The 18,459-nt window shown below is 36.6% G+C and overlaps 1 protein-coding gene across 1 annotated transcript; it reads left to right on the forward strand.

The window, feature by feature from the left end:
* Positions 1–17,645: 17,645 nt before the first annotated feature.
* Positions 17,646–18,128, forward strand: LOC138884895 (uncharacterized). Its single transcript, XM_070165759.1, has one exon. The coding sequence runs from the start codon at positions 17,646–17,648 to the stop codon at positions 18,126–18,128; it is 483 nt and encodes a 160-aa protein (XP_070021860.1).
* Positions 18,129–18,459: the final 331 nt, after the last annotated feature.

Raw genomic sequence — 18,459 nt, forward strand, 5'->3', positions numbered from 1 at the left:
CTTACTGATATAATGAGTTACTGTCTTTCCTTTTCTAGCTTCGAAGTCCTAAGGAAGTAAGTCTGCTATGAACTCAAAGAGCGTCATGTGCAATATAGATTGAATAAGACCAATAAACCGCCCGATAAGAGCTAAACTAATACCAATTCGTCCGATATATTATCGGGTGGCCAGCGGATTAATACATTTAAAAGGCGATAAGCCAAATCATTAAGAGTAATAACCGCCCAATCCGTTCGATAAGCAGCCCTAGCCAAATATCAATAAACTCATAACCGATTTTTTTTCTCTTTTTTTTTTCATTCTCCAGATCTTCCGGCGTGAAAGATCCTTGAGTCTCCATTCTCCTTTTTTCCTCAAGTTTATACATACCTATCCCATCTATAAAAATGCAAAAACAGACGCGGGAAACCTAAAATCTCTTCTTCTTCAATGCTAATCTTGTTAAATTTTAAATATGATTTTGTGAGAAATTTAGAGTGGGTATTGTTTGAACTTATTAGAAATAGTCTAAGTAGGTTGTATACAAAGTTTGAAGTCATTTGATGGAGTTTTTGACTAGTTTTGAACAAGAATTTCAAATGAAATCGTATAAGAAGTTCATCAGAGATGTTTATACACTTTTACACGACATTATACACTTTTATAAAAAGAGGTACATTATGTATATAGTTGTTAGAAAGTGTATAAAGATGTATAAGCACTGTAAAAAAAATGTTTGTGATACTTATGTATATACGTGTAGAAGAAGAAGAATATGTGAGAAATTTATCAAACACATGTAAATAATGCATTATTGTGTATGAGAGTTGTTTATCACATGTTCTTCTTCTTTCTTGGAGATCTTCTGAAATTTAACTCAAATCTAGCTTAAATCTACTCCAAATCACTTCAAATTTAAGTTTTGAACTCCTCTTGGTGATTCCAATCAATTGGGACAACATCCAATCCAAACAACTAACAAATCAAAAAACGCAATTTCTGAAATTGAAGCTTTGAAACACCTTTAATGGTGACTTCTATTTTCTAAGTTTTTAATCAACCACTAGGAATTAGAATTACACGTGGAATGAGGATAAAACTGAGACCATGCCAATATCTTATTTTTAGTTTGGTGATCCAACAACCTACCAAGTGAACCTTTTTAGTGCAAACACAGTTCTTTCCACTTCATTGAAGGAAGTGTTCTTCATATGACTCCAAAAAACTAATTCATTTTTGTATTATTTTTTCTTCTTCATCCAAATAGTGATTATCGACTTTGAATCTGGAGGAGCGTTGATGGAGAATAACAATTATGGAGAAAGTTTGAGATGCAAAGTTGAAACACGAGGAGAAGAATAACAGAGAAAAAAAATAAAAGGAGTGGACTAATGGGTGAAAAAATAATTTTCACATTATATGCAACTTGGACCATACTGAGTAATGACTTCAAACGTGGGGCATTTTTTTATGGGCTATTGAGCCAAGTGATAAGGAGTGTAATTCTCCCTTTATTTATCTACTAAATAAGTATAGCCCGTGCTAGAACGGGCCTAAAATTTACATTTTGAAGTGGTTAGGCTTTTTGCGATTTTGAATATCATCAGGATATAGAGAATGTAAATACTGCAATTGAAGAAAATAACTGAACGCAAGCACTAATTTTTGCATTTTAAGCTTTGATATTACAAATGATTTAGATAAACAGAAAAGAAGAGAAAAAAGGTAATGTATTCAACAAACTCTCCTCATAACGAAAGCCTTGACAAACTACTAGTTTGGCATGTCACGCTATCCCCATGATTCATCACTATCTGTTACTGTCAAACGATATAAAAAAATTATCAGTCTCTTGTTACTTAATTGCAACGAATGAACACCAGAATCAAAGAGACATATATTTATCATGGAGACACGGGATTTCGAGACGAAAGACAACAGAATTCTACGAAGTAAAAATATCTATTCGTTTGTTCTGCCCATAATTTGTAGCAACTTTCGAACACAGAAAAATTGAACACGTTATGGTAGTGACAACAGAGAAATAATAATATATTAAGATTTTTATAGTTGACGATATTACTCCAAAATGCAACAAAAAATAGTAAGAATTGGCTAATGAGTCTAGACCAACATTTGTTGAGTTTCTTTTTAATATAGAAAGGTATTAAAAAGAGGGTGAATGGGAAATGGAGGGAAATGAAAATTTTGAGTAAAATTTTAAGTTTTCTTCTCTTTTTAATGAGACATTGTCCCTCATTGGTAGAGGAAAAGGAGTTTGGTGGGTTTATATATAAATGCACTTCATGTAGCTCTTAAAGAGTTAGGAAGAAGGCAAACCCCGCGCCGTGTCGTCGCTCGGCTCGGCTTCGGCTTCGGATTTGGTCAATTGATTGATTAATTTTTTGGACCAAATTTATTTGTTAATAGTGAATATTAACGTAATATTATCCGTGTTTGCAACGGATGTTTTCCAATTCGTAAATATTAATGAGCAAGTGCTCATTCCACCATGTTGAGTGTTTCCTCCATTAATTAAAAGCCTTAGTGCTCCAGCCACCATGAGTGCTTCCTCCATTAATTAAAAGCCTTAGTGCTCCAGCCATCATGAGAAAATGCTTCACCAAATGAGTGTGTTTACCAGCTGATTACACTATAAAAGAAAAGTGCCAGCAGCTTGTTGAAAAACAGAAAAACGGACTGAAAACAGAAAGCAACGAGCAATCTGATTTCCTCTTCTGTTATCGCTCAACATTGGTTATAAATTGCATTCCTTCCTCTCAGAATTTCCATTCGACTTCTGAATTCTCCTCCTTTCTTGTGCATTGCTTTAAACTACAAACAAAGCAACTGTAAGTGTGATTTGCTGCCGAACTTTGTGTTCGCTGAAACACTGGGGTTTGAAGTACCGCTACACCAGTGTGTAATTCGTTCTATCCTGGGAAGAAATAATCCATAACCTTGGGAGGGGATTAAATTCATTAAGGAAACACTGTAAATTCAGTGGGCTCGAATTAATTACTGTTTCATTTATATTTACGTTTATAGGCTAACATTCTTTTCTCCAGAATTATTATTTACAAATACAGGTCAAATAAAAATTAACAAGCTTAAGGAATTTAACAATTTTAATTTTAGTATTTGTATTATTCTTATTATTCTGGAAACTAAAATCTTTGTGGTTTTGGGTACTCCCGTTTGGAGAGTAAAGCCTTCGTGGCGGTTTGTTGGAAATTAAAATCTACGTAATTTTTTTTTCTCCAAGTTTAAACGTTTATTTGTGTCATTCTTTTACAGACATGGAAAATGAAAACGGAAACCGAGCTGTTCCGATGATGAAAACCAACACATCAACAAGCCGACCACCGGCGTTGGCACCGGCAGAGAAATCCGAAAAAAAATTCGAGATTGATTTCAAGCGCTGGCAGCAGAAGATGTTCTTCTACTTGACTAAGTTATGTCTACAAAAGTTCATCAAGGAAGATGTTCATGATCTGCTAGATGAAACTCCAGAGAATGAAAGCTTTCTCGTGATTGAGGCGTGGAAGCATTCTAATTTTTTGTGCAAGAATTATATTCTTAGCGGACTGGATGATAATATGTATAATGTATACAGTAACGTGGAGACATCAAAAGAATTGTGGAATGCGCTTGAAAAGAAATACAAAACTGAAGATGCCGGGATGAAGAAATTCGTCGCTGCAAAATTTTTGGACTACAAAATGGTAGATAGCAAGTATGTTATTACCCAAGTCCAGGAATTGCAAGTAATTATTCATGATCTACTTGCTGAAGATATATTTCAAAAGAATACTGATGTTGAAAGTAAAATTTTTAGTAATTTTACTAACGAAATTTTCATTGAAGGTCTTGTCATCAATGAAGCATTCCAAGTAGCAGCAATAATTGAGAAGTTGCCTCCATTGTGGAAGAACTTCAAAAATTATTTGAAACACAAACGAAAGGAGATGTCCCTTGAAGATCTCGTTGTTCGATTGAAAATCGAAGAGGACAATAAAGCTGCTGAAAAGAGAGGCCGTGGAAATTCAACAATAATGGGAGCAAATATTGTTGAAGATAACAAAAAGAGAAAGAAGGCTTCTGGTCCTAAATACAACCCAAGCAAGAAGCGGTTCAGTGGAAACTGCTATAACTGTGGGAAAATCGGACACAAATCTACGGAGTGTTGTGCTCGGAAGAAAGACAAGAAAAGGGGTCAAGCAAACATGGTAGAAAAGCATGATGATGTTGATGACTTGTGTGTCATGCTTTCTGAATGCAACCTGATAGGAAATCCTAAGGAGTGGTGGATTGATTCTGGAGCCACTCGCCATGTTTGTGCCGTGAGGGAAGCATTTTCTACCTATGCTTCTGCTGGACCCGAAGAGACGCTTTCTATGGGAAATGCTGCTACAACAAAAATTGAAGGATATGGGAAGATATTTCTCAAGATGACTTCTAGCAAGGTCATGACTTTGAACAACGTCCTTCATGTTCCCGAAATTAGGAAGAATTTAGTCTCTACTGGACTTCTTGTAAAGCACGGTTCCAAGTGCGTTTTTGTATCCGACAAGGTTGTAATAAGTAAGAATGAAATGTTTGCAGGAAAAGGTTACCTCACCGAGGGCCTTTTCAAGCTCAATGTAATAGTTGTTGACAATAATAATAAGACTTCAGCTTCTTCTTACTTACTTGAGTCAAATGATTTATGGCATGTACGTTTGGGTCATGTCAATTATAAAATCTTGCGGAAAATGATTAACTTGGAAGTATTGCCTAAGTTTGAATGCGAAAAATCAAAATGTCAAATATGTGTGGAATCTAAGTATGTTAAACATCCTTATAAGTCGGTTGAAAGGAATTCAAATCCTTTAGACTTAATTCACACAGATATTTGTGACATGAAGTCAATACCATCTCGCGGTGGAAAGAAGTATTTCATAACTTTTATTGACGATAGTACTCGATATTGCTATGTTTACTTACTTAATAGTAAAGATGAAGCAATAGACGCATTCAAGCAATACAAAAATGAAGTTGAAACGCAACTTAACAAGAAAATCAAAATGATAAGAAGTGATAGGGGTGGTGAATATGAATCTCCTTTTGAACAAATATGTTTAGAATATGGAATTATTCATCAAACAACAGCCCCTTACACTCCCCAATCCAATGGGATTGCGGAAAGAAAGAATCGTTCATTAAAGGAGATGATGAACGCATTGTTGATAAGTTCTGGTTTGCCACAGAACTTGTGGGGGGAAGCCATTCTTACGGCCAGCCGAATACTAAATCGAGTACCCCATAGCAAAACACAATCCATTCCAAATGAAAAATGGAAAGGAAGGAAGCCCAACTTGAATTATTTTAAAGTGTGGGGTTGTTTGGCAAAAGTGCAAGTTCCTAAACCCAAAAGAGTAAAAATAGGACCAAAAAAAGTTGATTGTGTTTTTATAGGATATGTGACCAATAGTAAAGCATATCGATTTCTGGTTCATAAATCAGAAAATCCCAACATTCATAATAATACGGTTATAGAATCAGATAATGTTGAGTTCTTTAAAAATATATATCCGTATAAAAATGAATGTGAGTTGTTTGGTGAAGGATCTAAATGACCTCGAGAAGAAACAAAAGAATGTACATTTAATCAGGAGGATCCAAGACGTAGTAAACGTCAAAGAACGTCTACTTCATTTGGATCAGATTTTGTGACTTTCTTATTGGAAAATGAGCCTCGAACATTTAAAGAAGCTATGTCTTCTTCGGAATCATTGTTCTGGAAAGAGGCAGTCAATAGTGAAATAGAATCCATATTGAACAACCATACATGGGAATTGGTTGATCTTCCTCCTGGAAATAAACCTTTGGGTTCTAAATGGATTTTTAAGAGAAAAATGAAAGATGATGGCACTATTGATAAATTCAAGGCAAGACTTGTTGTCAAAGGGTATAGACAACGAGAAGGTCTTGACTACTTTGATACATACTCCCCAGTTACAAGGATTACGTCCATACGGATGTTAGTAGCATTAGCTGCAGTGTATGGTCTTGAAATTCATCAAATGGATGTTAAAACGGCCTTCTTAAATGGAGAGTTGGAGGAAGAAATTTACATGGAACAACCTGAAGGGTTTGTGGTTCCAGGTAAAGAAAATAAGGTATGTAGACTTGTTAAGTCCCTTTACGGACTAAAACAAGCACCCAAACAATGGCATGCGAAATTTGACCAAACAATGTTGTCAAATGGTTTTAAGATAAATGAATGTGATAAATGTGTGTACATTAAAAATGTTCCAAATCACATAGTCATTGTTTGCCTATATGTGGATGATATGCTGATAATGAGTAATAACATTGCCAACATAAATGCTACTAAGCGTATGCTAACTAGCAAGTTTGATATGAAGGACTTGGGAATTGCAGATTTAATTCTGGGGATTAAGATCCAAAAGACTCCTCAAGGCCTGGCATTGTCACAATCTCATTATATTAAGACAGTACTTGAAAAATTCAAGCACTTGGGCTTTAAAGTTGCAAAGACTCCAATTGACGTGAATCTTGCACTAGCAAAGAACAAAGGCCAAAGCATATCACAATTGGATTATGCTCGTGTGTTGGGATGCTTAATGTACATCATGAATTGTACACGACCAGATATAGCTTGTGCTATAAGTAAACTAAGTCGATACACGAGCAATCCAGGCCAATCTCACTGGATGGCAATGAAACGAGTTTTGGGATATTTAGAACATACCCAGAACTTTGATTTGCACTACAGTAAATTCCCTGCGGTGATTGAGGGATACTGTGATGCAAATTGGATCACCGGTTCAACTGATTCTAAGTCCACGAGTGGATATATACTCACTATAGGTGGAGGAGCGGTATCTTGAAAGTCGTCCAAACAAACATGTATTGCTCGCTCTACAATGGAGGCTGAGTTCCTAGACTTAGATAAAGCCGGTAAAGAAGTTGAATGGCTCAGGAATTTCTTGGAAGACATTCCATTTTGGCCCAAACCGTTGGAACCAATATGCATACTGTCACACCTCCTTTTCATTACTCCCGCAAGGGCGTAAAGGAGTTTTTTCAATTAAAGGACAATCGGAACGAGATTTAATTATTAATTATTCAGAGTCGCCACTTGAAAATTAATGGTGTCCCAAGTCACCGGTTGAATACCGAACCGAGGAAATTTATGACTCTGTTAACAGTCCGCGAACCAGAAATCCGAGTAAGGAATTCTGTTAACCCGGGAGAAGGTGTTAGGCATTCCCGAGCTCCGTGGTTCTAGCACGGTCGCTTAACTGTTGTATTTGATTTTATCTGATTTTAATACACGTTCTAGCTTATGTGCTTTTTAATTTTAAACCGCTTTTGTTATTATTATTATTTTTAATAAGAATTGCAATGTTGTGAAAACGTGTCTCGGACCACGTCGCAATCAATGCACCCGTGATTGTCAACACATTTCGACTTCGTCGAGATTTGGATTTGGGTCGCATTAATGCGCACCCGAGTTTAAGAAGGTAATTTAATTAAAACCGCGCCTAAAGATTCTGACGTAATATTATTTTGGGGAAAAACTATGAAGTTCGCTAAACGACCCTCCCAAATTCTAATCAATTTTAATAACCATTTATTGAGGGCCTGCAATTTATTTTATTCGGCGAGGCTTGTCTCATCGATTTTTGTTAAAAGGGCCAACCTAAAAAACTAATGACAATTTTCTACAACCTAAAAAAACGTACAACCGGTCTTGGGCCTCAAAGGGCCCAGCACAATTTGGGAAGAAAGCTATTATGAATGCAAGCGTTGGGCCTGAAGTGGCCCATAACAATTGAGCTCGCAGAGGTCTGGGGATCGATCCCTTGGATTGACAAACCACCAATTGGACCCATCTCCTAATTAAACCCATATTACATACCCTCATTGAACTAACAGGCTTTTAGACCACAAATGACGAACTGCGGGCAACCATTTAACTAATCAATTATTGAGTTACCTTAAGCACTATCAAAGTGATAAATTAAGCCAAATGTAATCCTGAACTTATCATACTTATTCAAATTATGTCACTAAGGTACTAGAACTCACAAACTAATCATTAACAACACCTGTTGACATTAACAATTGCAACAGAGACATTGTTTAAAAAATACTACTGTTTCGATGCCTCATTTCTGTTTTCTGTAAACCACCATGATGACTCAGTTACAATACACCATGTCTATATGACATATATCAATTATACATTTATATAGCCTAGTTAGAGGTCTCACATATACAATTCAATTAAGACAACTGTGGGTATCAAACAAACATGGAAATATCTAAACTTAATCCTTTTGTATTGCAATTCCAGGGCAACAATTGAATTCCATGTTCACATTACATCAAACAGACTGAGAGCGTGTACCTGAGATTTGAAAGGAAACAAAAGTAAAATGGATCAGAAGCAGCAATTTGTAGTTCAGGAGCAAATTCAGTAATCCAAACAGAGGAATCAACAACCCAGCAACTCAGAATCCAAAATTTGGACTCAATACTGAATTTTAAAACAGCCAGGACATCCCAAACTTGAAAATTCAACAAATGGAGCCAAAACAGAATCACTGAAACTCCAATATTCTTGAACCAACCGGAAATTGTTTTGACCACTCAAATCACTAGAAAAGGAACTGAAATTTGTAACTCAGCTACCAAACCAGAAAATCAATTTCGTAGTCGAATGAAATAGTACATGTTTTTGAATTTTTTTTTTATGAATCTATTTGCTTTCTAGTAGTTAAATTTCTAACTTCTACTGGGCATGTGGAACTAGAAAGGAAAATTTCTGAAAAAAACTAAACTACCTATGAAATAGTGAACTTTTCTCCAAAAGGACCCCAAATCCAACCACAAACGACCCCTCAAATCCCAAATTCTAGGTCTCCAATTACAAGCCAAGTTCTTCAATATTAGGCTTAATTTCCATGATTAATTAGGTATAATTCACATTAGAATCGAGTATTAAGTCCATAAATCTTACCTCCAAGTATTTCCCCTTGAATCTCTCTTCAATCCTCTTCAAAAAGCTCCAAAATCGCTCAAAAATGGTGGAAATAAACCCCAAAATCGCGGACAAAATGACTATTTAAATATTTTGCCCAGGCCTCAATTCCTTCTTCGCGAATGCGGTCAACGCCTCGCGTTCGTGAAACACAAATTAACTTTGACCAAAAATCCTCTTACGCGATCGCGACCAGACCCTCGCGAACGCGATGGTTTCCTCAGCCTGACCTTCGCGAACAGCTCCCCTTATCGCGAACGCGATGAACAAATCAACCTCAAACCCAGCTGCTCAATTCCCTCTATGCGAATGTGACTCCACCTCGCGAACGCAATGCTCCTCATTCCAGCCCTTCGTGAACGCGAAGGCTAAATCCTCTACCTCCTCAACTAACCCTTCGCGAACGCGAGGGCCTTCTCGTGAACGCGAATGCCATTTCTCTGCAACACTGATCAACAATTTTCTGCAACTCCCAACATTTAAAAATGATCTGATTGACCACCCGAAACTCACCCGAGGCCCTCGGGACCTCAACCAAACATGTCAACATATCCCATAACATCATTCAAACTTGTTCCAACCTTTAGAATGCTCAAAACAACATCAAAACACCAAATTCACATCGGATTCAAGCCTAAGAATTCCAAAATCTTCTAAATTACGCTTTTTATCAAAAACCCAACCAAACCACGTCCGAATAATCTAAAATTTTGCACACACATCCCATAACGGGACTACTGCAACTCTCGGAATTCCATTCCAACCCCTATATCAAAATATCACTTATCAACTAGAAAATGCCAAAAATCTAATTTTGCCAATTCAAGCCTAAACCTACTCCGGACCTCCAAAACACATTCCGATCACGCTCCTAAGTCCCAAATCGCCTTTCGAAGCTATCCGAACCATCAGAATTCACATCCGAGCCCTCTAACACATAAGTCAATATCTGGTTGACTTTTCCAACTTAAGCTTCCTCAAAAAAGACTAAGTGTCTCAAATCTTACCAAATCCTTTCCGAACTCGAGCCAACCAACCCGATCACCTATAGAACCGATACACAAAGTAATAAGAAGCAAAAATAGGGGAAACAGAGTGGTAACTCATGAGATGACTGGCCGGGTCATCACATTACAATTCTCCTTTGAAAGCCAATTGAAGATTAGATTGCATTCACTTGAACAGACCGAGAATCCAATAGATTGAGGGAGTTCTTCTCCCTCATGCCTTACTTTCAAATCCCAAAAAAATACGAACAAAACTTTTATTAAAAAAGGATGAAATTATAAGTCAGATATGATAAGTATAGAGAATTAGATAGATTAAGGAAAAAATGAATTAAGATTTAGCCAAAAAATTCATTTTTCAAATAGATAATGAGAAGTCCACTATTATTTCCTACAATGATTCAAACTATAGGTTTTTTTAAAACCTATAAAAGTGCATACAAATTTAAAAACAAATAGGAAGATCTAGGCAAAAATCGAAAGAGTAGCTAATCTAAAAATTTAACACCACAGTTAAAGAGTGAATAGAACTGAAAAGTGGGCAAGAAAAGAAGATGAAAAGAGTCGGTGACGCTCAATAATGGAGTTATTTATGGCTGAGAAAATCGACTCTTCTACCCTTGGTCGACCATCTTCTCTTTTCTAAAGAGAAAAATTGCATAAAAATCAAGACTTTTTTAGCTGATGACAGATTAAACAAATTACTAAAAATTGAAGGCTGGAGAATACTGAAGAGGTTAGGTAGAACTTCGGCCATGAAATTGGAAAATCTAAAGAGAAAAATATTTGGGAAAAAACTAAAAGAAAAACATACCCAAATTAGGTAGACCCAAACGATAAAGAGAAGTGAAGGATAGTATAAACCAGTGAAGATTGTTGCAATAAAGGGAAAGAAAAGAGTTGTCTTGCGCCTGTTTTTTCGGAAGGAGAAGGATTGAAAGATGCTTCTAGAGTCTGTGGAGTGTGTTTACAATCGCTTGTTTCCAACACACCCTTTTCTCATAGAAACCAATAAAAGTCAATTTTAATAAAAATATGAAATTATAGTTTTACCCTTGGTCGACCACATTGTCTCTTCTATATAATAAAAATTAAAATATCTAATTTCTGACATTAGTCGATGCCATTAGAGTACCTATTGAACAAAGAAGGTCTAAACTAAGAGCAATGACATATCAAAGTGAAAGCTCCTGCGATTATTAAACGTAAATCTATGCATGAGTGATAAAAAAATAAAAAATTACGCGACACATCAAACATTTACACTCTATAAAAAAAAGGTTAAAAGCGTTAGATAGCCTTGTTCAGTGGTCACCGAAGACTTATAATCTGACTGATAAATTGAAAAGTAAATATTGATATTCATTTTTTAAAGGCATAATGGCTTCTTAGCCACTTAAACTTGTAGAGCTTTTAAAAGCCGATACATGAACTTTAAATTTTCCTACTTTAACACTCGAACTCATGATTTCCTTAATTAATAAACACATCTGACCGTTGAGCCTACGCGCATGTATTACACATACACAGACGTATCCGTCCAGTCAGCAAATGACCAATAAATTTGTTACACATTGTATTGGTGGTAAAAAGTGTTACACGTGGAATATTAGAATGCTGACATGAAATGGCACGTGGGACAATGATTCAGCGACATGTGGCTCTCTTAATTGTTAGGGAAAAGAAGGCACGAGAAGAAATAACCACAAGATGGTACCGGGCCTAATAGTTGGCAAGAAGTGAATGAGGACATCATGAATAAATGATAAAAAAGAAGGAAAGATACATGAACCGGAAAGAAATAAGGAAGGAGAACGGATATGAGTCATTTATAGCAATAAATACATCGGTTATAGATTTCCAAGATTATGGGCAATCAATATCATTAACGCTTATAATTAACTCAAATTATGTGGAAAAACCCGTTACTATTGTATATTCCTATATACGGGCACATAATTCTATTTGTAAGGACAAATTGAAATATTGAAGTGCATTCTTTACTTTTCTGCTTTCTCGAAATTCTTTACCTTGACTTTGCAATCAATTATTTCCTTTGTTATTCTTATTATTTTTCTCTGATATCATTGTGAAAGTGAAGTAAAACTTTGTTATCAGTAAGCTGTTTTCTTCTAAAATTAGATTTTGATCAAAAGACATATTTTTGGTTAAACAAATTGGTTTTGTTGCCGGGACTCTGATAATTTTTTTACTTTCCAAATTCACTTTTCTGAGAAACAATCAAATCAACTGCCAACGACAATAACCAACTGAAATAACAGGGGGGAGGAACTCCTCCAATCCCTTCACTACAAAATTCTCCTCGACAATCCCAAGAGAGGACACCTCAAAGATCAACATCACATACGAATGATTAACAAGGGGACGAGCAAATTGCCGAGGACGCATTGAAACAACTAATCATAGAACACGTCAACAATGCCCTTCAAGCTTTTGTTAGCGGATTGCCAACTGTGCCCCCAACTCCTCCTCCAAACAGTACCACAACTATAGAAAACCTACTCTCAGGACTTGCTAATTCAGGAAGTGGAGGAACTCCCACTGAATCTCGTGATGAAAAGTCAGGTACACCGAATAATTCTGATTTACAAAGTTTGGTACTAACTTTGCAGAAGCAACTGAAGGAGTAGAATGTTCGCATAGAGCAAATACCTGGCGTACCACCCGTGCTTAAAGGAGTGGATATTGATAAATATTCACAGCAGCCCTGGAAGCCAAGTGCAGCACCTTTGCCGATTCCTAAAGAGTTTAAAATGCTTAATATTCCAAAGTATGATGGAACAACAGACTCGCGAAATCATGAACCGCATTTACAACGATGTGAAAGGCAATGATTTAACCAAGCAAGAAATTAAATCAGTGTTGGTCAAAAAATTAGCGAAACACTCACGAAAGGAGCATAACATGGTATTCTCTCTTACCAGAAAACTCTATTAATTCTTTTGCTGAGCTTGCAGATTCATTTATAAAAGCACATTCGGGAGCTCAAAAAGTCCAGAAGAGGATGGAAGACATCTTCAAAATAAAACAAGGAGATACAGAACTACTCAGAGAATTTGTGGATAGATTCCAACGATAAAGGATGATGTTACCATGAGTACCTGATAATTGGGTGGCCATGGCATTTGCAAGTAACTTAAATGAAAAAAGCTTAGAAGCCACGAGAAGACTCAAGGAAAGCTTAGGAGAATTCCCTCCTACAACATGGAATGATGTGTACAATAGGTATAATACAAAGTTGCAGATAGAAGAAGATACAATCACTCAGACAAGGGATGATGAAAGAACAAGTTCGAGACATAAAAGGTCCAGTAAGAACAGGTACGAGCCTTACATAGGACCAACAGGACGAGATTCACGCTCAAAACAAGAAAACCCAAGGTATGGTTCTAGATCAAGGTATAGAGACGCGGGTGCATCATCCAAGTTCGAAAAAGAACGAGATGCACGAGATAGTAATGCTAATACAAATGCAAATATTGGTGATTATAGTTTTTAATATTAGCACTTTTGAGTTGGTAGCTATTTTAAAAAGTATGGGAGATAAGGTGCGATGACCAAAAGAAATAAGATCGAATCCTAGCAGAAGAAACTCAGATTTCTGGTGCGAGTTTCATAATGACCATGGCCATAAAATAGCAGATTGTAGATTGTTACAAGGTGAAGTAGAGCATTTGTTAAAACAAGGTTATTTAACTGACTTGTTCAGTGATAAAGGTAAGCAATCATATATGAATAATAGACAAGAGCCTCCAAAACCTCCGTCACCTAAAAGGACGGTTAACGTGATAAGCGGGGGAGAAGAGGTCAACAACGTGACGTATACTGTCACGACCCAAAAATCCCTCCGAAAGTGTCGTGATGGCACCTAGTCTCTAAACTAGGTAAGCCTAACATTAACTGAGATAACATTTATATTTGCTAACTTTAATTTAAATAACTCTTAACAAATTACAATTCCCAAAACCGGTGGTACAAATCACAAGCCTTTCTAAGAGTAGTTATGCAAAATAAATACATCACTGTTCCGAAACAAAAGGAACAAATGGAAATAAGTACAAATGAAGGTGACTCTGAGGCCTGCAAACGTTGTAGCAGGTTTACCTTGAGTCTCCACCGCAATGACCCGCACAACTACTACTGATCAAATACCTGGATCTGTACACAAAAATGTACAGAAGTATAGTATGAGCACACCACAGTGGTACCCAGTAAGTATCAAGACTAACCTCAGTGGGGTAGTGATGAGAAACAGTCAAGATACCTACTGGTCAAATATATTGAACAGGATATGAAAATAAACTATCAACCTATAGATAACAAAGTAATATCAACAACAGGAAAAAGAACAAACTACAATTAGTGGAAACAATAAGAGGGAAACACAGATGGAAACAAAGATAACCAAGTAAATTAACACCAACATAGCTGGGACACAGACAAGTAAAATGTACTCAAATAAGAAAGGCGATGTCAACTCAATAAATCATATCATTTCTGATACACAATTCCAGCCATCTCAAACTCGATGTCTCATATCATAACCTCAACTACCAAACCTTTAGCACACCCGACACCTCGTGCCCACATATTTCTATCTCACTTTGTGCAACGACGTTCTCATGCTACTCAGTACATAGGGCCCATAACCAATGCAATTAAGAAGTTCAAGGGGTCTCATTTACATAACATAAAGTAGAGTACAATTTCTAAACCAACTAGGAACTCAACAAGAAAAGATGAAAATATTATTAGAAATAATTTGAATAAAGAAGGTACCATTTTCAATTAAAATACAACATCGCATGATTTATTACCTTTAACAAGGGATTTAATAAAGTAACTTAGTAGAAATTCCTTTTTAAGTAAAATACAACCTCAAATGGTTTAAGAAAAATTTAATTGAGAAACTAATTGAGTTAAAAATGTAACGATTATTGAAATTTGAAGTATTGAAATATGTATATATATATATAAATACGGCGAGGTATTGTAAATATTATGGATTCCAACACAAAGGATCACAGCATTAAAGGAATCTAAACAGTTAAAACACTTGAATTGATAACAACAATTACAACGAAGACAAAATAATCATAGAAGGAGTACAACTTTACGTATAGATAACAACCGGGGATCTCCCAAGATACCATCATGTAGTCCCAAATGTAAATACTCGGGGATCTCTCAGTATCCTCCATATATGAGCTAGGGATCTCTTGGTATCCTCAATATATGTGATGGGGATCTCTTGGTATCCTCAATATATGTGTTGGGATCTCTTGGTATTCTCAATATATGTGTTGGGGATCTCTTGGTATCCTGAGGATCTCTTAGTATCCTCAATATATGTGCTGGGGATCTCTTTGTATCCCTAGGATCTCTTGGTATCCTCAATATATGTGCTGGGGATCTCCTGGTATCTCGAGAATCTCTTGGTATCCTCACCCAAACAATATGAATAATACATCTCGGCAAGGGAATCAACAACAATCCATCAACCCAATCGCAAGTAATTCCACCACCAAGAGTATGAATACACGGCAACAAGAGAATCACGAAAAAACCCAAGAAGCGCAATAACCTTAACAAAACAACAAGACATAACAAGTACCTGATAACTGCATCGGCAACCACAACAATTTGGACTCATAGCATATATACACGGGGTCGTAGAGGAATTCATAATTTAGAGATAACAAAACGATAGGAAGAACAATCGCTTCAATTAAGGCAAATAAGGCCAAGTAACAAGTAAGAGTTAGAGGGAAGCTAACAACATCGTATAGAGCATATAGAGGTAAATTAAGCAATTAGAAAACTCGATCATAACGGAATATTTCCCACATAATGAACATAAGGACCTAAGAACCTTAGAGGCAAACTTCCCACAAATAAGTCCGAGCACACACTCGTCACCTCGCGTGAACGGACTACAAATAGCATATAAGACTCAAATCCTAAGGGAAGTCCCCCCACACGGTTAGGTAAGATACTTACCTCAACTCGGCCAATTCAATAATCAATTTAGTTTTTCCTTTACCAATTCATCAATGCACGGCTCAATCTAGCCAAAAACGGCTTGAATACATCTAACAATGCTAGAGAAAATAATTTTAATTAACAAAACTATGATTCTTATACAATTTGCAAAAAGTCAACAAAAGTAAACTCCCTGGGCCCGCACCTCAAAACCCAACAAAATTTATAAAAATCGAATACTCATTTCGATACGAGTTCACCTATACAAAAATTATCCAATTCTGATACCATTTGGTCCTTCAAATCATCATTTTACATTTTTGAAAGATTTCACAATTTTTCCCAAATTCCATCCCAAATCACGAATCAAATGATGAATTCAATGATAGATTCATGTATTCTAGCCAAATCTGAGTTAGAATCACTTACCCCGATGAATTTCTTGAAAATCCTTCAAAAAATCACCAAAATCCGAGCTCTCTAGGTCAAAATGTGAAATAAAACCCTAAACCTAGAATTTATATTGCACCTCCCAAATTTTCATCACTGCTGACCGCAAAAAAACCACCGCTGACCACAGAGAATGTTGACTGCAGTGATATGCTTTAGTATTTTGGCCATAACTTTCTATACAAATATCCAAATTGTGATTGCTTTACCTTTTTGGAAACTAGACACGAAAGGCTACAACTTTTGTTTTTAAATCATCTCAAAATTCCTTGTAGATCAAAAGATATAAGCTTCCGAAGTCGGACCAGTGACCTTGCAAAACATCTTGATGCGCGGCCGCACACGAAATTATGCGGTCCGCACTGAGGTCCTCAAAATTTTAGTGCAGTCCGCACTCCCAAAAGTGCCAGAACCATCTCAGAGTACCAAATGCCCGGACTCGCTCAAAATTCGCCACAAGACACACCCGAAGCTCCCGGAACCTCAACCAAATTCACCAACACATCCCATAACATCATATGAACTTAGCCCCACTTTCAAATCACTTCAAACATCGCTAAGACCACGAATCAGATGCCCAAACGCATGAAAATCACTATGAACTTCAAGAACCTCTATAATTGCAACCAAATGTCCGGACCATATTAAATCAACCCCAAACGATACCAAATTTTGCAGGCAAGTCCCAAATGACAAAACGGAGTTGTTCCAACTTTCAGAATTGCATTCCGATCTTGATAACATAAAAGTCAACTATAGGTCAAACCTCTCCATCTTCCAAACTTTAACTTTTCCAACTTTTACCAAAATGTCTCAAATTACCCTACGGGCCTCCAAACTCAAATCTGAACACACGCCCAAGTCCAAAATCACCATAGGAAGCTACTGACATCATTCAAAACTCATTCCGGAGTTGTTTACTCAAAAGTCAAATTCCGGTCAAATTCTCTCCGCTTAAGCTTCCAGGACTATATTCCTTCTTTCCAATTCGACTCCGATTCATCCGAAAACTGAATCCAACCCTACACACAAGTCGATATACATAATGTAAAGATGCTCTTGAACTCAAACTGCCGAACCGGATACAATTGTTCAAAACGACCAATCGGGTCGTTACATATACAACTACAAAAAAGACATCAAAAGTCATGGTTACCCATAGGAAGCGAGTTCGCCAAGTTTTGGAGGAAGACAGTATAACGTCTGATGATGCAGATGCAGATTGCATGATAATCCCTCACAACGATGCACTGGTAATATCTTTACTTGTACATGATATTAATGTGAAACGAGTTTTGATTGATCTAGGTAGCTCCGTAAAAATTATTCTTCTGAGGGTTGTAAATGAGATGCAAGCTGATGACAAGATGGTGCCCAAAGTACGTACCTTATCTGGATTCGACAATTCAAGTGTAGTCACAAAATGGGAAATAATGCTTACCATATTTGCAAAAGAAGTTATCAAGGATACGAAATTCCAAGTGATAGACACGGACAAGGCTTATAATATGATTCTTGGCAGGCCGTGGATTCATGATATGGATGATGTACCATCTACTTTACATCAAGTTATTAAGTTTCTTTCGCAATGGTGGGATTTGGCAAGTCCATGGAGATCAACAAGCTTCTAAAAGTATCAATTCAGTTGCGTATTAGAGCATAGCAGACGACGGTGCAAATAAGAAATAACAACTATAGAATTCAGTTGAGGGCATAACAACACAAACCTCAACTGAAAATGGACAGACGGAAGTAGATTCAAGACATGATGTTTTTTAGGGGCCAGAAGAAAATGAAAACATCAAAACAACAATTGAAGAACTCGAGGCTACCACACTTTCTGAGCGGTGGCCAAATAGAAAAGTTTATATTGGAATGAAGCTAAGCCTGGGAATGAAAGGTAAACTTGTCAAATTTTTACAAGCTAACGCAGATTGCTTTGCTTGGTCGCATTCACATATG

The sequence above is a fragment of the Nicotiana sylvestris genome, chromosome 2 (assembly GCF_000393655.2).
Source record: "Nicotiana sylvestris chromosome 2, ASM39365v2, whole genome shotgun sequence".
Taxonomy (NCBI): domain Eukaryota; kingdom Viridiplantae; phylum Streptophyta; class Magnoliopsida; order Solanales; family Solanaceae; genus Nicotiana; species Nicotiana sylvestris.